This window comes from Lissotriton helveticus, chromosome 4_1 (assembly GCF_964261635.1).
Source record: "Lissotriton helveticus chromosome 4_1, aLisHel1.1, whole genome shotgun sequence".
Lineage (NCBI taxonomy): Eukaryota > Metazoa > Chordata > Amphibia > Caudata > Salamandridae > Lissotriton > Lissotriton helveticus.
In genome coordinates this window covers 1113552529-1113574539 of record NC_136063.1, presented here as the reverse complement: position 1 = coordinate 1113574539, position 22011 = coordinate 1113552529, and the positions used below count along the sequence as shown (strand labels likewise).

Here is a 22011-nt window from a genome sequence, read left to right as displayed (position 1 = left end):
TAAAGACAGGATAGATGGCGGGGAGGAAAGGATCACGGAGCGAGGCGTTTATGCGACCGTTCCGATCGCCATCTTGGCTCCTCCCCAATCACTGCCATCTTGAACGGTTGCACCATGGGGCAGCTCCAGGTCATATGACAAAAAGATCTGGGGAGAGGTTATCTCAAGACAGCAGCTGCGGGCACCCTCCTGCAGGGCTGCGGAGTGGCGCATTGTCCTGCTCTCCTCAAGCAGGGGGCACTCACTTCAGGCCTCAGGTTGGGTAGTGCAGGTGTCAGCGGGCCAGCGCACCATCGATCCAATGGAGGTGGTCTGTGCCCTCCAGGACAGCAATGTTCTCTGTGGCAGGCATCAGGGGATGGCTGAGCAGGGTGGTTGGCTCCCGCCCCATGGCACTTCCCCCGGGGCACAGGTGGATCCAAGAGCATGCACCTACAGGGATCAAAGCAACTGGGATTGTCGTGCCAACTGCCGCAGGATTCAACCACTCCAGGTGCAGTCTCAGTGCCACCAGGTCCCAGTGCAAGCCTGGGGCACTCCTGCTCCAGTGGAGGCCTTAACACCCGGTTGCCTCGCCACTGCCACTGGAATATGGCCAGGGCCGGCTCGATGGCGGTGTGATCGGTGCCACCGCCCCGGGTGCTGGCTTTCTGGGGGCGCTCTGTTTGCAAGTTTATTATGTTTTTAAACCACCTGATGCCACGTTCCTTTCCTCTGACAATTACCAGGCCTCACTAAAATGTCAAGTGAACTCCTGTGATTAATGTTCTTCCTAGAGAGAGATTGTAGTTTTGTATAGTTGATGTTTTGACCGTCAATAAACAACTAACCGCAACCTCGAGGAGAACAGCCTCCTGGACCCGTCCCAGTCTGGGTTCCACAGCAACCACAGCACCGAAACTGCCCTCATCGCCGCCACCGATGACATCAGGACCCTACTAGACAACGGAGACACCGCGGCCCTCATCCTCCTAGACCTGTCAGCCGCCATCGACATGGTCTGCCACCGCACACTACGCACACGCCTCCATGACGCCGGGATCCAAGAGAAGGCCCTGGACTGGACCACCTCCTTTCTCTCAGGCAGAACACAGAGCGTCCGCCTCCCCCTCCCCCTTCCACTCCAACGCCACCAAAATCGTCTGCGGCATATTCCAGGGCTCATCCCTCAGCCCAATGCTGTTCAACATCTTCATGGCACCGGTCGCCCACGTCGCCTGCTGCATGACCTCAACATCATCTCCTATGCCGATGACACCCAGTTGATCCTCTCCATCACCAAGGACCCCCACACCACCAAAACCAACCTCCACGAAGGAATGAAGGCCTTCGCCGACTGAAGCTGAACTCAGACAAGAGGGAGGTCCTCATCCTCGGATCCACCCCTTCGGCCAGGGACGACTCCTGGTGGCCGACCGCACTGGGAACAGCTCCAACACCGGCTGACCACGCACGCAACCTAGGGGTCATCCTCGACTCCACCCTCTCCATGACTAAGCAGGTCAGCGCTGTCTCTTCCTCCTGCTTCAACACCCTCCGCATGCTCCGCAAGATCTACAAGTGGATCCCCACAGAAACGAGAAGAATGGTCACCCGGGCCCTCGTCAGTAGCAGGCTGGCCTACGGAAATGCCCTCTACGCAGGAGCCTTGGCCAAACTCCTGAAACGGCTACAATGCATCCAGAACGCCTCTGCACACCTGATCCTCGACATCACTCGCTGCAGCCACATCACACCCCACCTGAGAGACCTGCACTAGCTCCCCGTCAACAAGAGGATAACCTTCAAGCTCCTCACCCAAGCACATAAGGCACTCCACAACACCGTACCAGCGTACCTCAACAGACGACTCAGCGTCTACACCCCCACCCGACAGCTCAGCTCCGCCGACCTCACCCTCGCCACAGTCCCCCGCATCCGAAGAGCAACCTTCGGCGGCAGATCGTTCTCCCACCTCACCGCCAAGACCTAGAACACCCTCCCCGTCCACCTACCCCAGACCCAAGACCTGCTAACCTTCAGAAGACTCCTCAAGATCTGGTTTTTCGAGCAGGAGCAGCATTCCCCACCCCACAGTGCCTTGAGACCCTCACAGGTAAGTAGTGCGCTTTACAAATGCTATGATTGATTGATTGATTGACTTACGTGAAGGTAGTGCACAGGGTTAATATGCCTACTGCAAATAAGGGGTACCATGTAGATTACAGAGTGCATATAATGTAAATAGATCAGCAGGCTACTGCTTTTCAAAGCCTTTTGTTACTTGCAATTTATAACTTAACGTCCTAATATAGATCAGTGACCTATTAACTTTCATCATAGAACTGCATACAAACTGCAAAGTATACATTAGAGCATAGATTAATGTTGCAAAAAGGGTTGATTTGGGTAGAAATCGATTCTTCTTATTAAAGAAAACTCCCAACTATGCTGTTTTTCTTTTTCGACTCTGAGTTTGTGCTTCTCCACACAAAGCACTCCTAAACTACTCTGCCTACCAGTATGATTGATATGTGACTCCTACATTTTTAGTTCTTTGGCCTATGTAACATTTCTTGTAAGCTGATTTATAGACGTATGTTTGCTTGTCTCTGTGTAATGTGTGTGTGATGCAAAGTGCTCTGACATCCTTTACTGGTATGAGTGGTGCTATTCAACTAGTTCAATGCATCAGAGAGAGTGGTTATGGAGACTTGGTCACTGTTAAAGGGTTCTAGTGAGAGAATCCGTGGTGGAAGTGGTCATTGGGTGGACAGGCGCCAACAAACATTGTCTCACTGGGCACCACCAGCGCTAAAGCCAGCCCTGGATATGGCAGCTCTTTTATTGCCCCTGAATCTCGAGGCATGCTGCATCTGCCAAGTGGTGCACTAGCACGGACGTCCTTTATGTGCGATCTAGACTGGATGGGGAGGATAAATAAAGTGTTTTGCATGGGCTGGTGATGGAGTTCACTAGGCTGCGTCCCATGTGGCCGCCATCTTAGCCACGCCCCACCAACCCAAGTGGAAGATGATGTATGATTGGTGAAAAAGAGGCAACAAGCATAAATCCAAAAAAATGGGTGAGGCCATAAAGGGGATGGACCTGATGGTGATTATGAGTGCATGGTTGATGCCGAGGACCCCAATTGTTTTGTGCTACAGTGGAAGGTGAAGGACATTGTAGCCATATGGGATGAGGGTAACACAGACCTGGAATGTGGTCTGTGTAACCCAGGTCTCATTGATGAAGAGATTGACTAGTTTGTCGATATGAATTAGGTTGGGAGAGTGAGTTTCCATGCACTTGGATCTGCGTTATGTATGATGGGATGATCAGTGGGCTGCAGAGGCATATTGTGAAAACATAGGTATGGCAAGGGATGGCATTGTGCATTTTAATTGAGTAGGTATTTCAGGGAAAGGGTATAGTGATACACGTGGCTCATCAGATTGTCAGAGAGACCTGATAGATCAATAGCCCTCGACAGCATTGTGTATTCAGTCTCAAAAAGCACATTTCTGAACCTGGTTCACTCATAATTCACTCATTAGTTGACTGAACATTCCAGGAAGCTGGTATTCTAGCACAACCTGTTCAGTAACAGGAAATAGGTACTTTAACATGGTTCACTGAATAACAGATTTTCAGACAGTCCATATCAAGTTTCTGAAATTAGTGTTTAAAGCAACCCACTTCTCTGCAGATTACCTCACACAAACACTTACAGTCTGTGGTTTACCAGCCTAAAAGTCCTTCTACTCCTAAGCGACATCCAGAGTGGTCGGTAGAAGAACCGTGGGAGTTAATTACAAGCTCAATCGGTGGTAGTTGGTCCTGCACTGGTTAAGTCAAGCCCAGCACCATTGCTAGCACTGGAAGCCTCGACTTGGAAGTGGTAGGTTGTGTTATTCTCTTGTTCGAATGTCATTAGAGGGAGAAGGATTACATCTTAATTTATGAAATGTTAACGACATCAGTGAAGATGACACAACTAGAAATTTTTTGCACTTCATGAATTTGCAAAAAGCCTTCCCTGCTCACTACTTACCCTGTAGGGGGGTGTTTTTCTCACAATGATTTTGGAAGGGGATTTCTCCCAAAATCATTTTTGGTGGGGGATTTTTCCTAAATAATGTTTTTTCCCCCAACTACTTTTTTTTTTTAAAGAAAACTTCCTAACTCAGTAAAGTTTGTGACACTGATGAAGTTTCAAAAAATAAATGTAACATAGTAGTAGGCAAACCAGAGGGAAAGGTTAGTACTACTTTGTCTTGCACGCATATTGCACATCTCTGGTGCAGATGTCAGCGCCTTCTGCTGCATCAAGGTGAACAGCTGTGTTGCATCTAGATGAGTTTGTTCAACTCCACTTAAGATGGATAACGAGGGTGACCTCTCAACACAAACTCTCTTCAGACAGACCCTATACCACAATGCCCTAGTGATGTATTGAAAGGAATTCACCATCCTGAGTTCTCTAGTCGCTCTTGTGGATTTACGAAGCTGTAAAAGAAATTGCTAGATAATATGATGTAAAAGCAGCCAGGGTCTGGTGACATTGCATGTTTTATTTATTTGTCCCCAAAAAGGACAGAGCCACTGCTGAGTTGGGCGGGAGATTTACAAGTAGGCACAGATTTCAGGGAAAACGCCATGTTGACTACCATCCAAAATTCCTACGAACGATGCTACCCAATCAGCACGCGCTGCTTAACTTTATTTGTATTGGTTGCGTGGTAAAATGAGAATCTGCAACTACGAGCGTGCGTACGTCACTGCTTCTAGATTAGTCATGCTAGCGGTCTTGCCTAAAGCTCTGCACACAAAGACCGTGATTATTTAATTGGCAAGTTGGCAACAGTGACTGTCCCATGTTCTACATAGCTCTTCCCCTGCGAACGTCTTTGCCTGCCGTCCGTGCCGCCTTCTGTCTCTGTAAGTGAAACACTGATCTTGTGTTGTGTTATCTTTGTTGCTAGCAAACCACTCTCCACTACCGCCGTGCCCGCATTTGCACTTGTCCTTCTTGATTAACTCATTATTTTCCTTACTGATTCTGAAGCTCCTATGACGGAAAATACTACCTCATGATTTAAACGTCCCGACTAACAAAGAGCTGCATTTTTTAGACTGGGTTTCCTTCCTTGTCTGTGAACTTCTTTTGTTGCATTCAATAAAGGTATTGTTTCAGAGAGTGCCGCCGCGGTGCGGTTCCCACTTTCTCATAGGCAGGGTTAGCCGAGCTCACAATTTTGCTACAAAGGCTTCCTTTTGTTGCCCACTTAGCTTAAAGGCAAGTCTTTGAAACCAATTCCTTAAGATGTCTGCTTTAGTTTGTAGATGACATGCGTTTACTCTGTATACAATAGAAATACTTTGGTGTGCCACGTAGCACATCCTAATTAGCTGCCTGCATTTCAGCACTTCACTGGGCAGGATTCACATTATGTTTTTTTTTAGATCGTGACTGCTAGACAGCACATACACTGCCTGTTGCAAGACTTATCGTGGGCTTACCAAGAAGATACAGGTGCCAGACAATTGCTTACCAGACTCTCCTGTCACTCTTATTTGCTTGATTCTTATTCAAGGGCTTTCCTTGTACATCTTGTGTCTGCCCCCAGAGTATTGTCCCTCTTCCAGTGCTCAGTTCTAGCGACATACTTTTCCCTTTGCACTTAACCATTTCACAAGAATGCATGTGTTTTCCAGCTGTGTACTTCTTTTGAGCACCCTCCATGCACCATGTGCTTCTCCTGCTCCCCTCCTGAAAGCACTTGCCATCGTATGCTTAGCCCACTCATTACTTTCTCTCAATTGTGCATCGCTTCCTCCTGCTTTACCTTTCTCTCTCTTACCATTTGCTGCCTTGCACTCCATGTTTCTTTAGCTTGTCCGTTACTTCTCCTCCCAACCCTTGACATATGTGTTGCTTTGGCCCCCTCTGAGTTGCTTCCTTCCCACCCCCTGGGTTTCTTCTCCCACCAAGCCGTCTCTTCTCCTGCCCTGCCCTTTGCTTCCAACCACCCTCTGTATTGATTCCCACATCCCAACCCTACGTGCTACTCATCTTCCCCACTGGTGCATCAATAAAAAAATGCATTGCTTGAGTTCTTTCTTAGGCACACACGCATGGTGTATGCCCTTACAAAAGGATGTACCCATCTTTATTTAAAGTGTAATGCCTTTAGCCATGCTACACAGCATCGAGGATTCTGGCAAAGCCCATAGGTCCCAAAAGTGAGAAATTGTGGGCTTTGCTAATGCTTGGTTAGGAATGGCATTAGCCAAGACCTTTTGATTTTACCAAAATATATAGTTAAGTATGGTGATAAGGGCTTAGCATACATTAAAAGAAACACTGACATTCTCTGAAAAAAGATAATGGTTGAAGTGACGTTATAGATCGTGTTAAAAGGAGGTAAGAGCTAGCGTTTAAAAATAAAAAAAACACTGAAATTAGCCAGCTAAAGTTTGGTGAACTAACTATAACTTGTGCCCCATCAAGCACTGCTTATAACTTCACATTAGATCTCAAATTTGAAGAGGTTCTTAAGGGCCAGATGCATCAAAAATGTTTTGTGATTCCCTAATTGCAAATCTTTGCGATTCGCAATTAGGGAATCACAAAACGGCATGCATGAAAGTGTGCAGTATACTTTCTGCGATTCCTAAGGTGTCGCAAATGACCTACCTCATGAACAGTGGCGTCACTAGGGTTGGTGTCACCCGGTGCGGGTAACTCATGGTGTCACCCCCTCACGACTTACCGCATGGACCTCCTCCGCTCCAAGTCCGCCAGTGGACACAGTTGGCAAATAACGGGACCACAGGACAACACAAAACAACACAACACTAGATAACATGGCTGCATACCACCAAGGTCAACACTAGAGATCCACATTATAGCATTGCTTTGGACAACTTAAAACATAGAGCAACAACGCACAACACAACATGGACTTTACACTAGAAAACATGAAGCCACAGTGGAAAATGTGATGGCACCATATTAAACAACATGGCACAACTTTGGTTAACATGACATCACAGTGAACAGCAGAGCATCACACTAGAGAGAAGGACACCACAATAGACAAAACGCCACCACACAAAACGCAATGGCCCAGCAATGGTTGATACTAGACCATTAGACTACACTAGACTGCACCCCATGTTATGTGGCACTAGTCAAGAAAAACAGCACCACACTGCAAAGGCAGGCGCAAGACTAGACTGAAAGACACTGCACTGAACAACACGGCAGCAACACACTTGACAATATGATGACTCAGTCTGGCTTGACAACACGTCACACTCTGGGCGAAACTATCTGTCACGTTAAAATGTTGAGAAAGCTCCTAATACACTACCTCGAGACTGACAAAGCAAATAGTTACGTAGCTGTTCTTAGTACAGCAGGTGCAGTGGCACCGGGGCTCTGGGGTGTAAAGTTCCGTCAATTGTCACTATTTTTTGCTCTCGCACACGGAGGTGGTGGTCACATTTCCTCCTGCTTGCACTAGGGCCCATAGTGCCCCACAGAAAGCAACAAAAAAAACAGTAAATAGCCATTGCAAAAAAGTCCTGAGTTTCAAAGTCTGCCACCGCACCCTAGTACAGCGCCTCAGCAACGTCGGAATCCAGGACAAGGCGCTGGAATGGATCATCTCCTTCCTCGACGGAAGAACACAGAGAGTCCGCCTCTCACCGTACAAGTCAGAGGCATCCGAAGTCATCTGCGGCGTCCCTCAAGGATCCTCTCTGAGCCCCACCCTCTTCAACGTCTACATGAGCCCACTCGCGGCCATCGCACGCCAACACAACCTCAGCATAATCTCCTACGCCGACGACACCCAGCTGATCCTCTCCCTGACCAACGACCCAGCCGCCGCCAGAGCCGACCTGCACGAAGGGATGAAAGAGGTAGCCGAGTGGATGACGACCAGCCGCCTGAAACTGAACTCCGACAAGACGGAGGTCCTCATCCTGGGCTCTTCACCCTCCGCCTGGGACGACTCCTGGTGGCCTCCCGCCCTGGGCACCGCACCCAAACCGACAGACCATGCACGCAACCTGGGCTTCATCCTGGACTCCTCCCTCTCCATGACCAGGCAAGTCAACAACGTCTCCTCGGCGTGCTTCAACATCCTACGCATGCTACGGAAGATCTTCTGGTGGATCCCCACCGAGACCAGGAAGACCGTCACCCAGGCCCTCGTCACTAGCCGACTGGACTACGGCAACGCCCTCTACGCCGGTACCACCGCCAAACTCCAGAAAAGACTCCAGCGGATCCAGAACGCCTCTGCCAGACTCATCCTCGACATCCCACGAACCAGCCACATCTCCGGACACCTGAGAGACCTCCACTGGCTCCCCGTCAACAAAAGAATCACCTTCCGCCTCCTAACCCACGCACACAAAGCCCTACACGACCAAGGCCCGAGCTACCTCAACAGCCGAATCAACTTCTACGCTCCCAAACGCCACCTCCGATCAGCCAACCACGCCCTCGCCGCCGTCCCCCGCATCCGAAGAGCGACTACAGGAGGAAGGTCCTTCTCCTACCTGGCCGCCAAGACCTGGAACTCCCTCCCAACCGACCTGCGCCTGACCAAAGACCACCTCTCCTTCAGGAAGAAGCTGAAGACCTGGCTGTTCGAGCAGTAGCGGCACCCCCCCTCCCCCAGCGCCTTGAGACCCTACGGGTATGTAGTGCGCTCTATAAATGTCATTGATTGATTGATTGAAAGTGTGCCCTTCCTGCGGGCGGAACACACACTTGGCAACCACTGTTTGTGGAAACCAATATCCATCTAAAACTGTTTCTTTTCTAATCATACTGCTAATAGTCTAATCGCATGGCGTGCTGCAAAAACTGCAAGATAATGGGTGCCCTGTCTGAGTGTATTTGCGTGCAGAAAAAACCACACAAATCACGGAGGGCAAAGAGAGAGCGAGGGGTAGGGAATTGTGCAATATATATGGTGATTTAGCCAGCAAGTGAGGCAACTCCCAGCAGTCATGGAATTGCACAATTCCAGTGGGCCTGCTTATAGGCACTAGTGAAAGTGTTGACTGGTTATTTTCTCCATTTGACTCTTGTAGACCAGTGCAACAACAGCAGTAGCCCTGAGTTTCTACCTGAGACTTTGTACGCCAGTTTTCCTGTTGCACCTATATTATTATCTCATTTTAGGACACTGGCCTGTAGGAAACCCTTTGATACAGACTTCAAGGTCTTCCCTAGAATTGGAAATGAAGCCATGTTGACTCTCCATTGCATTGTTTTTCTCTGAGCTAAACTATGTCTGAATACAGCACATTCTTTATCATATCGTACTACATACACAAATCCTTGGGAACCTTTATTGTCAAGACAGAGCAGCACAGACGAGGGACAGTGGAAGCCAGTATGGCCTGGGCCCTAGGGCAAGGAAGACGATTGGCCCTCTGGCCGCTGACTGAACTGTGAAATACAGCAATAGTCTGGGTTCAGTTGGCTCCTCAGGCCTCTGGGCTCCGGTGTCACTGCACCTGCTGCACGAATGGAATCTACGCCCCTGACTAGGGGCAGAAAGACACACACAAAGGTATGGAGGCTAAGGGTCACATGGCCTAGATCCTGATGGGCGCACTTTCTTCTTTGGGACAATACATCACTAGGCTATTGCAATCCAAACTGTCAGTCCGTAGCTACTGATAGTGCATCAGGTGTAGTGACACCGGGGATCGGGGGACTGGGGAGCTCACTACACCCCAATTACATATTTTATTATACCAAGCCAGGGGATGGGTGCCCTATTCCTTTGGCTTCATTTTTTATTTTATTTATAAAGTTTTATATAGCGTGAACTTGACCCTAGAGGGTATCAGAGCGCTTTACAGATTAGTTAAATAAGTAGAAAATAGATAACCAAGAAACATAAATGATGACGATGCCAGTTTCAAAAATGTTTGAAAAAATATTGCTCTTAATTAACCCTTTTCTAGTTTCACATAGTAATAAAATGTGCTTCAAGTCTGCGAGAGTTGCATCAAGAACGAACCTGGCTCGCCCTGAAAGCTAAACACCAAATACATCTGCTAGCCTATAAATACATCACTCTTCAATATTACCAAATGTTTGCTTTTTTGAAGTCACACAAAGATGGCTCCTGCCCTCCTTTTAAAACTAAACAAGAATGCGAAGAATAACGTTTCCGCAGGACTCGCAGAAAGATATTTGCTGGTGGGCGGACTGGCTTTGCAGATATCATGAAAGAAACCTCTGTCCTTTTGTGCGTTCTGGTCTGCACTACAAGCGGCCTCATAATACTGATGTTGGCGGAAAGAGGAGATGCGACAAAATTAGTATCACTTAACGTGCAGAAATGTTGAATCTGGCATCACTGCACGCGTTGTTAGTGTGGATGACTCCAGGGACGTACTTAAAACAGGTGACATTTGGCAGAACAGCCCCCCACAAAAAGACCATGTTTCAGAAATGACGCTTGGATAGCAGTGCATTAACATAGATTTCCTATTTTAACTCATCATGTAGGAACAACTGGGAACGGGGTGCGAGGGTTATTCCGCAACATGGATTTACTGACGCCGAGGGCACTAGTACTTATGGAAGCAAAATTAAAACATTAGTAATTTCAAGAGGGCCTCTCTGTACCTGCTGGAGGGGAGAACCCTAATCCCTTGCAAACAACGAAAATGTGCCATTGGAAATAGTAGTCTGTTACTATGACTCAGTGGGGCTCATTTTATCCAACCTGATGAAAGGCTGAGCCAGCACTGGTGGGATTTCAACTCTGAGCTTTCACAAAGAATCTTGCAGCAGGCACACCGGGCCATTGAGCTACAAAATCACCACTTGCGAACTGACCTCAGTCTAAACCTGCGTAGGATGTAGTCTGTGGCCATTTGCCAGTGCAGGAATGCCATTTACAAACAAGCTCAAGCAGATCACGAAATGTTACAACTTACACATCTTCGCAGAGTCGGCCTTGAGGTGGAAATCCCAGTCCTGGGCAGACTGAGGGACATTTTCAGGAGACCCTTAGGGAGGATCGTATCCGACATGGGGCAGCAAACTCCAGGATCGCCTTGCTGCGGTGCTCCTCTATGCACGGGCAGCACTAAAACACGAGGCTCGCCCGTGCGCGGTCCCTAGCGCTGTATGAAGCGCATTAAACATCCAATGTAGTCCCCGATAGACTGCTCCCTCGCACACTTAGGCCTCTGCTTCCTCGCCCATACATCTGCGGACCCTGCCGGGCGCTCCTCCGGCTATATGGACACAGAAAGGTGCTATCACCCCACCCGAGGAGCCGGCCTCGAAGCCCGGGCCCGCCCTCACCTCAGCAGGAGGCAGCCTTCCCCTCAGCACTCTTCCGCGCTTCAGCGAGGAAGTGGATGTGTCGATAAAACGATATTTTCTGCGAACGGGCACATGTTGCAGCTTTTCTTACTGAGGCAATACCGGTTCCGGAAGGATTTCCCAGCCTGGTACAGAACCTCTCCAGAGCCCAGAGGAACCAGTAAGGAGACTCAACTGTGTAATTTGTGAGTCACAGTGTGGAGTCCTGGCAGGGCTGACTCTCAGCCTTTCATCCTTCTGAGGGCCAATAAAAGTACCGGTGGCTTTGGTAATAACATGTTTATTGGTAGCCCTTGGAGGTCCGAGTGCAGTGTATGCTTTATATAAAGCATAGTTATTATGATTATACCATGTGTGCATGCAGGAGCATCGATGCAAGAACATGACTGAACATTCAGTTAAAGTCCATTTTTAGGGCTCGGCCTACGCCCACGAAGGGGGTGGAGCTTCGAGCTCCTAATGCTAAAGAAGAAAGAAAGGATCTCTAGGGCTCTGAACAGACACATTCCTTAGTGTATTCTGTCATCTGCCTAGTGATTCGTCTTCGCTGTGCTGTGTATGTAGTAGCGTTGACGTGATAGGCTGTAAGTAATTTACGCGTGCCCGATGTGGCATATTGTGTGCGAGAACGAGCACGGCAGAGTGATTAATCTTAATTACGAGCTGTCAGAGTGCCCGTGTAATGCAATCCAGATGGTGCCAGCGCGTTCACCAATGCATGCAACAGAACAGTGACACGGTAAGCGAGCTAAGGACCCTTTGTGGGAGCGCTGAAAGATTCTTCATTGAAAGATGCAAATGTATGCATAGGCCGCGACTTACATCTCCTGCCACCTCAAGGCGCACGGGGGCGAATTCCGGCATTGACAGCCGCTCCTGCGAGTAATTAACATTTTTCTTTAGTGTTACACTTTACGATTGCTAAATTTCGAGAACAGATTCAACCGAAGCGCAGCTATTTAAATGAGACGTTTTCTTCAAATAGGAAATGCCTCATCAATGGTTAGAGCCAATTAGGAAGTGAAATTCGAGTCCTCTTTAAAAATGGAGAGGGAAAGGTTTGTGAGCGCTCGTTTAGCCGAGGTTATGGAAACTATAAAAAAAAATGTGACGATGAAAGAATGCTTTTAAGTAGGACCTTAAAGCATAATTCTGTGAACGGTATTCCTCTACCGTAGGCTTCTCTTCCGTTTATTAAAAATAATGATTTACCTACATGCCATTAATAAGTTAAAAAAAAATGTTTTCGAAATGCAAATAAAAGCCACAGTATGGCTTTTGCAACCACAAGGCGCTGCGGCTAACTGGAGATCTGACCTGCATCCCTCGGAAGCAATTAAAAAGCAGCTCTGTGGGGGCTTACCGAGCTTTAAATCAGCAGCCCGGGAGAAGTTTGACAATGTGCATGCACCCAAAAAAAATAATAATAACATTCCATTCTTTGGCCGTACGTGGAAAAAATGCCATGTGGAAGTGGTTTCGAGTCCTCTCCTGGGTCGCGATTCAGCTCACAATCTCGGCAATAGACTGGGATGTGAATAAAACTGCCAGAAATGTGAGGTGATTTGCCTGGATGTTTGAAACCTTCTTGCTCTGCTGAAAATGTCTCTGTCTCTCTTATATAACATGCATTTACAGAGCGCCACTTTACCCCACAAGAGCTCGCGTGCTGCTGTTGACAGATAACAGATGTTTACTGTTATCCGACTCGGTGGTACTCATTTTATCAACCTCAGAAGGATGAAAGGCTGAGTGGAGCCACACGTGCGACAGGCTAGTGAAGCCAATGCATATCTACAGGCTAGTGAAGCCAATGCATATCTACAGGCTAGCGATGACAGTGCATATCTACAGGCTAGCGATGACAGTGCATATCTACAGGCTAGCGATGATAATGCATATCTACAGACTAGCGACGACAGCGCATATCTACAGGATAGCAATGACAGCGCATATCTACAGGCTAGCGATGACAGAGCATATCTACAGGCTAGCGATGACAGTGCATATCTACAGGCTAGTGAAGCCAATGCATATCTACAGGCTAGCGATGACAGTGCATATCTACAGGCTAGCGATGACAGTGCATATCTACAGGCTAGCGATGACAGTGCATATCTACAGCCTTGCGATGACAATGCATATCTACAGGCTAGCGATGACAGTGCATATCTACAGGCTAGTGAAGCCAATGCATATCTACAGGCTAGTGATGACAGTGCATATCTACAGGCTAGCGATGACAGAGCATATCTACAGGCTAGCGATGACAGTGCATATCTACAGGCTAGCGATGATAATGCATATCTACAGGCTTGCGATGACAGTGCATATCTACAGGCTAGCGATGACAGTGCATATCTACAGGCTAGCGATGACGGTGCATATCTACAGGCTAGTGAAGCCAATGCATATCTACAGGCTAGCGATGACAGTGCATATCTACAGGCTAGCGATGATAATGCATATCTACAGGCTAGCGACGACAGCGCATATCTACAGGATAGCAATGACAGCGCATATCTACAGGCTAGCGATGACAGAGCATATCTACAGGCTAGCGATGACAGTGCATATCTACAGGCTAGTGAAGCCAATGCATATCTACAGGCTAGCGATGACAGAGCATATCTACAGGCTAGCGATGACAGTGCATATCTACAGCCTAGCGATGACAGTGCATATCTACAGGCTAGCGATGATAATGCATATCTACAGGCTAGCGATGACAGCGCATATCTACAGGATAGCAATGACAGCGCATATCTACAGGGTAGTGAAGCCAATGCATATCTACAGGCTAGCGATGACAGCGCATATCTACAGGATAGCAATGACAGCGCATATCTGCAGGCTAGTGAAGCCAATGCATATCTACAGGCTAGCGATGACAGTGCATATCTACAGGCTAGCGATGACAGAGCATATCTACAGGCTAGCGATGACAGTGCATATCTACAGGCTTGTGAAGCCAATGCATATCTACAGGCTAGCGATGACAGAGCATATCTACAGGTTAGCGATGACAGCGCATATCTACAGGCTAGCGATGACAGTGCATATCTACAGGCTAGCGATGATAATGCATATCTACAGGCTAGCGATGACAGCGCATATCTACAGGATAGCAATGACAGCTCATATCTACAGGCTACTGAAGCCAATGCATATCTACAGGCTAGTGATGACAGTGCATATCTACAGGCTAGTGAAGCCAATGCATATCTACAGGCTTGCGATGACAGTGCATATCTACAGGCTAGCGATGACAGAGCATATCTACAGGCTAGCGATGACAGTGCATATCTACAGGCTTGTGAAGCCAATGCATATCTACAGGCTAGCGATGACAGAGCATATCTACAGGTTAGCGATGACAGCGCATATCTACCGGCTAGCGATGACAGTGCATATCTACAGGCTAGCGATGATAATGCATATCTACAGGCTAGCGATGACAGCGCATATCTACAGGATAGCAATGACAGCGCATATCTACAGGCTACTGAAGCCAATGCATATCTACAGGCTAGCGATGACAGTGCATATCTACAGGCTAGTGAAGCCAATGCATATCTACAGGCTTGCGATGACAGTGCATATCTACAGGCTAGCGATGACAGTGCATATCTACAGGCTAGCGATGACAGTGCATATCTACAGGCTAGTGAAGCCAATGCATATCTACAGGCTAGCGATGACCGTGCATATCTACAGGCTAGCGATGACAGTGCATATCTACAGGCTAGCGATGACAGAGCATATCTACAGGCTAGCGATGACAGTGCATATCTACAGGCTAGCGATGACAGTGCATATCTACAGGCTAGCGATGACTGCATATCTACAGGCTAGCGATGTCAGTGCATATCTACAGGCTAGTGAAGCCAATGCATATCTACAGGCTAGCGATGACAGTGCATATCTACAGGCTAGTGAAGCCAATGCATATCTACAGGCTTGCGATGACAGTGCATATCTACAGGCTAGCGATGACAGTGCATATCTACAGGCTAGCGATGACGGTGCATATCTACAGGCTAGTGAAGCCAATGCATATCTACAGGCTAGCGATGACAGCGATGACAGTGCATATCTACAGGCTAGTGAAGCCAATGCATATCTACAGGCTAGTGAAGCCAATGCATATCTACAGGCTAGTGAAGCCAATGCATATCTACAGGCTAGCGATGACCGTGCATATCTACAGGCTAGCGATGACAGTGCATATCTACAGGCTAGCGATGACAGAGCATATCTACAGGCTAGCGATGACAGTGCATATCTACAGGCTAGCGATGACAGTGCATATCTACAGGCTAGCGATGACAGTGCATATCTACAGGCTAGCGATGTCAGTGCATATCTACAGGCTAGTGAAGCCAATGCATATCTACAGGCTAGCGATGACAGTGCATATCTACAGGCTAGCAATGACAGAGCATATCTACAGGCTAGCGATGACAGTGCATATCTACAGGCTAGCGATGACAGTGCATATCTACAGGCTAGCGATGACAATGCATGTCTACAGGCTAGCGATGACAGTGCATATCTACAGGCTAGCGATGACAGAGCATATCTACAGGCTAGCGATGACAGAGCATATCTACAGGCTAGCGATGACAGTGCATATCTACAGGCTAGTGATGATAATGCATATCTACAGGCTAGCGATGACAGCGCATATCTACAGGATAGCAATGACAGCGCATATCTACAGGCTAGTGATGGCAGTGCATATCTACAGGCTAGTGAAGCCAATGCATATCTACAGGCTAGCGATGACAGTGCATATCTACAGGCTAGCGATGACAGTGCATACACTCACAAGGAGACCACAGGCAGCTGAGGTGCAATCTTCTCCCACTCACAAGAACGACATCACAGGCAGCAGCAGTGCAAGCTTCTTACACTCACAAGGAGACCACAGGCAGCAGAGGTGCAAGCTTCTCACACTCACAAGAAGGACATCACAGGCAAGTGGTGCAATATTCTCACACTCACAAGGAGATCACTGGCAGTACACACCACATGAACACACTCCATAACACATAGCAACAATACATTGGCATTTACAATGCCATTAGCTCAAACTCAAATAAATCCGAGCCCGATTGCATTTCTAATGCTTGTTACTGAACAGCAGCAGTCGGGTTCCTCCTGATTATAAAGCAGAGCAGAGGCAAGACTGCAGAGCTGTGTTACACAGCGTAACCTGATTGGTGTCACCCCATGTGATGGTGTCACCCGGTGCGGTCCGCACCCCCGCACCCCCCTAGTGACGCCGCTGCTCATGAATATTAATGAGGTAGGTCACAATTTGCGACCCCTTAGGAATCAGAAAAATCATAGGGATGGTGCCCTGCTGAGATTAGCAGACCACCATGTCTGTGATTGCATTTAAATAAAGCAATCATTTTTTTTTTGTAAAGCAGCCTGTTTTCCTTAAAGGAAAACGAGATGCTTTGTAAAAAGAAAAATGAAAAGTTTTCTTTTCATTTTTTAAGAGCAGGCAGTAGTCTGTGAAACCACCGCCTGCTCTTAAAATGCTTTTACAAACATTCACAAAGGGGAAGGGGTCCCTTGGGGACCCCTTCCCATTTGCGAATGTCTTACCACCTAGTCGAAGTAGGTGGTTATATGCAAATGTTTTGCTACTGCATTCACGCTCACAAAACATTCATGCATACTGTTAGGATTCGCTATTTGGCTGGGACGCCCTAAACACTCCCCTTCCAAATAGCGAATCGCAAACCCATTTTGTGATTCGGTATCTGGTTACCGAATCGCAAAATTGGGTTTGATGCATCACAAAAGCATTTTTGCGATCGCACACGGGCCAAATCTGAGAATCGGCCCGTTTGCGAGGAGAAACATGCTTGGTGCATCTGGCCCTAAATATTTTATAATTAAATTTCATTAATAAAATAGGTTTTTAAATATTTTATAACAAAATAATAAATATTACTAAATATTGACTATTTTTATGTGTTTTTTTAACATTAATTTATATTTGTAACTATTTCAAATCATTTAATTTAAGATCCGTTCCTATTGGGCTTTATTTTACACCTCTACCTCCATTATTTTCTACAGGAGGGTGTTGGAGTACAGTTGTCTGGCTTACTACTCAAGTGTAAGTTAGTAGAAAAGTGGAGTTCAAGAATACTGCGAAGTAGTAACTTATTCAAAAGTGTGAATTTACTCAAAAGTACAGTTTGTAAATCAGGCCCATTACTGCATATAGAAGCTGTAGTTTTTCACACATGTTCTGGCAACAGGCCTTTTTAAGCCACAACCTATTTGAAACGTATGTTCGAAACTCACACTACTGGCACTCAGTCTCTACATTGCTTAAATGAAGTCCTGCTTGCACTTGAAATTTCACCAGTAGCTAAAGCGTACACCATATAACTTTTGCCATGCTCAATCAGACGTGTATCCATTACTACATTGTTTCTATCTCGTACATGTGCACATAGTCAATGCTGCACATGTATGTGGGACCTTTACTGCCTACTTTGTTTTAATAATAATATAGCTGTTTTTAGAGTAATTTGAGGAGCAGTAGGTTGGATGACATCATCAATGATGTCATTTAACATGCCAAGAGTGATGCAATAATTGAGGTCATGAACATGGTAGGGGTTATAGTTAGCTCTATAACCTATAACTGGTAAAATCCAGTGCTTAAAAAAATGTTTTTCATTTAATTTGAACACCCAAATATAATGTCACATTAACCTTTGTTTTTTTCCCAGTCAATATCTAGGATTTTTATTAGCGTAAGCTAAGATTACATTACCATGCCTACCTATACCAATGCTTTAATCTTTGGGATTCCATTCAATTTCTGGGGCTTTTTTAGCATAAGCAAAGATCATATTACGGTACCTAAATATGACATTGCTTCAACCTTTGTTTTTTTCAGTGAATTTCCTTTTTTTTTTTTTAAATCATATTAAGCAAACTCCCTTGCTGAGAAGGCTTTTGGCCATGCCCAGTGGGGTGTTGGAAGCAGGGCCTCCCCTCTGGCCAGTACCTTCCTATATCCTGGACGCGGGAGGCCAAACCCCGTAGCGCACGGCATTTCGCCTTGTACAGCAGGAGTTTGGTTACGGGCCCAGCTTCTGGCCTGGCCCTGCTTCCAACCCACTGCGGGCGCCAATTTCGCTGCACATGGTCTTCAGAAAAAACACATCTACACACAAAATAGTTCCCTTTAATGTCAGGAATTACTACGGCAAAGTGTGCTTTTTGAAAACCAAAAAAACTTTCACTTTTAGCCAATGTTTTTTTTAGATTGCTGAGGACCTGGCTCCTTCATTAACATTAAAATGTCAGCACTATTGGCTTTGCTAATGCTTGTTTTAGAAAGGAAATGCTGTCTAGCTTTTGTTGACCGTCTCGTGGTCACTGTTAATTAAAATGATTTTAGCCTCTGGTATCTGTTTCTCAAACTGTTTTCTAGACTGGCCTTCGCCCGTGTTCTAAAATAGAATACATGTAACTTCTGAGCGTAACCTGTGGGCAAGTATCAGTTTTATCAGTAGGGTTCTGGCTATGTGATTTCAGGCCAAGACGTATCCATGGCTTTTAGGTTATATAGTATTATAGGCATTTTTGCAAATTTCTTGTGATTCATTTGTGTGTTTTAATTGACAACAAAAGTAAGAATGGTATGTGCTGATTGTACTTGGAATCCTAGTCCCTAAGAACTCTTCTTCAGTTGAGCAATAGACAGGTTTGATTTCCCACTAAAGCTTCTACATAGTTAGAGTTCTTTCAGCTATTTTAACATCAGCGTTTCAAATAAGTCTCACATTGGTCCTATGTTCCTTCCTCAGGGTGATTTGCTGTCATGAGTGGCATCTGCTTGTGAAGAGAGACGGATAATGGAGCTCTACTGGTACATGTGAGTACTGTGCATTTGTTTAACAAATGAGTAATGGGTGGGAATGGTTGCATCGTGATTCAAAGATAGGACATTAAATATATTTCTCATTAGCATTTAATAACTACTCAAGTGAACGAACATATAACTAGTTGATTACTCTCTTCCAGAGGAAAAAGTCTGTTCCTCGATTCCTCACATTCTTGCCTTGAGAAATGAATGACCCAAAAGCAATCAGTCGATGGCACTGCCTTGCTTTTCTACGCTGAAAACAATCATCATCACAATAGCATTGTTTCAATGCATTAGCTATTGGCTTTTTATACTACATCTCCCATTCTACGCAACTGAGGTGTGCCACATATTTGAATTTCGCACGGCTCTGACAGCCCCCAAGATACACCACACAGAAACAGCCAAGAGATTACAGGGGCGGCTCCTCCGCTATGGTGGAGGGGCGCCGCCCCACTCGCAGTGCGTGAAGCCAAAACATAAAATGGTATTAACTTTCAGTTATTACCATTTTATGTTTGCTATACGGGCACGCGTGTGGGCGGGGCTGATCTGCTTTCCGAGCAGGGCAGGGGAGTAGTAGTTTGCCCACTCCTGAGGGCTCAGAGACTGTTTGGTCGGTTAAAACAGTCAGGCGCACTTTGCCCCTTCTCTGCATGGAGAACATGCACACCCCTCTAGCCCCTAGCGGAGTGCCTTATCACGGCGCTTCAGACCAATCACAACACTGCCTGTAGCGTTGTGATTGGCTTAGGGGAGAGAGCCTGGCTACCTGATTCCTGTTCCTGTCGGACACAGGAGAGCAGGAGCAGTGAAGACGCATGACCTGGGGGAAAGGTAAGTTGTGATTAGCGTAGGGGAGAGGGTCTGGCTGCCTGCTTCCTGTTCCTGTCAGAGGCAGATAGGTAGGTTTTGAACTTTAAAAATAAACTTATGACCCCCACACTGCACAACCCCCATCCCTACACGACCCTCCCACCCCTGCGCAAACCTCCCCACCCGTGAGCCATGCCGGACGCTAGTGCATGAGAACACAATAGACAAAATTTGCTTTAAAGGCCAAACACTGCAAGCTATTCTGGCTAAATAGCGAAACTTCCCAAACAGCATCTAGCCTCAAGATGTGCAAGCAGAAACATCCAGAAGATCACATGAAAGAAAACTTTCAGCGGATCACATGTGAAAGAAAATATCTCAAGCATTTAACACGCAGTGCTCAATTTGAGCCGGTTGGTTCCACCACCACTCACAGCTAGGCACATGCACTTGTCCCATTCTTGTAATCTTAAGCTGTTTCTCCTTTCCATGTCTGTTTCATATCTATTAGGTTTGTTCTAGTGTTGGAGGCAGGGCCTGCTTTAAGGTACAAGCCTGAAAGGGTCTTCAAAATCCAGTAGCCTATTACCGGAACATAAGGAAGCATATCACTTTAGTACATTACAACTTATGACTGCATTCTGAGGAATTTACTAGGCGTGATGTTTTCTAAACCTAAAGTTACAGTCATGCCCCCATTGCGCTGACGAAGATGCCATCATTTATCAGAGATGTGCACCTTTTATGTGGTCTGGGTTGTTGTTACAGATGGAGCAATATTACAGTCCATTTAATCATGTACGTGAGATATTTTTCTATATATGATGAGGTGATGTAGTTCATTTGCTTTGAATGTGATGCTGAAGGAAAAGGCGGCACAGAGAAATGAAGTAGTTGCTCAGGGTCACACAATTTGTTCCAGCTGAGAAGCCAGGATTGATCCCATGTTTCCTGATTTCTCGTTGTGTGCCTTAAACACTGAATTTGTATCTCTTTCTCTGTTCCTGTTTACATCAAATGATTGTGCTTTCTGTTTAATTTTTGGAAAGTACACATCATTACACTGTGTTACATAAATAATGTATTAAATGTTAAATAAAGTTGAAACATAAGTTAAAAAAAAAATACAATGCTAAAAGAAAGCAGGTTACTCTATTTTAATTTTGATGGCACTTTCTTCCCCTGACTTAATGCCGTTAAGAATATTAAAAGGTTTCAGGAGAGGCTCAACACCTTCACTGATAGATCTTACATGCATGAATAAAACCAGGTTCTGGGAGTTTTAGAATTTCAACGGAAGTCAGGCTGGGACAATGCTAACCCCACTCCTTTCCTTTTCAGTCACATAAGATTTATAATAAATATGAGAATCTGAAGTGACTGTCAGGGTGTAAAAGGAGAAGATAGGTATAGAGAAAAGAAACACTCCTTGAGCGCCCATATCTGCTGAGCTTGGGAGCACAGTTGGTGAAAGGCATGCAGCAGCGACCCTTCAGTTTGCAATGGAATGACTGGTGGCCCACGTAATCCTGGAAAACAAGGAACCATTACACGATACAAACTGGTGCACAACAGGATACAATGTCTTGTGAGTAACAGTAGAATTGCTTACCAGGGGATGGAAATAGAGTGGCTGTGTGACTAGCCTCCAGATGAACAGGATGCCATCCGGGAACCAGAAACATAGGTTCATTGTCCAACCTTAATATTAGAGATGCCAGGATTACTTGGAGTGTTTGAAGTTAGAGCAGGAATTTGCAAGTTGGGAAAAGAAAAATTAAGGGATGAAATGCTAAACAATGTCAAACATTCACCCCCAGTACAGAGATATTGGCCTAAATCCATCATTGTTTTGCTTACCATGGTATTCCAGTTTAGACCCAGCCATTTAGAATTCAGTCTTGACCCTGCTCCCCATGTGAACAGT

At 46.3% G+C, this 22011-nt stretch overlaps 1 protein-coding gene across 2 annotated transcripts in view; it reads left to right on the top strand.

Moving 5' to 3' along the window:
• LOC144829014 (uncharacterized) overlaps nt 1-22011 on the top strand; it is a 458030-nt gene that overhangs the window by 194297 nt on the left and 241722 nt on the right. For both annotated transcript variants that reach the window (XM_078687714.1, XM_078687713.1), the window contains exon 3: nt 19210-19277. In XM_078687714.1, the coding sequence (XP_078543840.1) occupies nt 19258-19277 (20 nt within the window). In that variant the 5' untranslated portion in view covers nt 19210-19257. The remainder of the gene's footprint in view (nt 1-19209; nt 19278-22011) is intronic.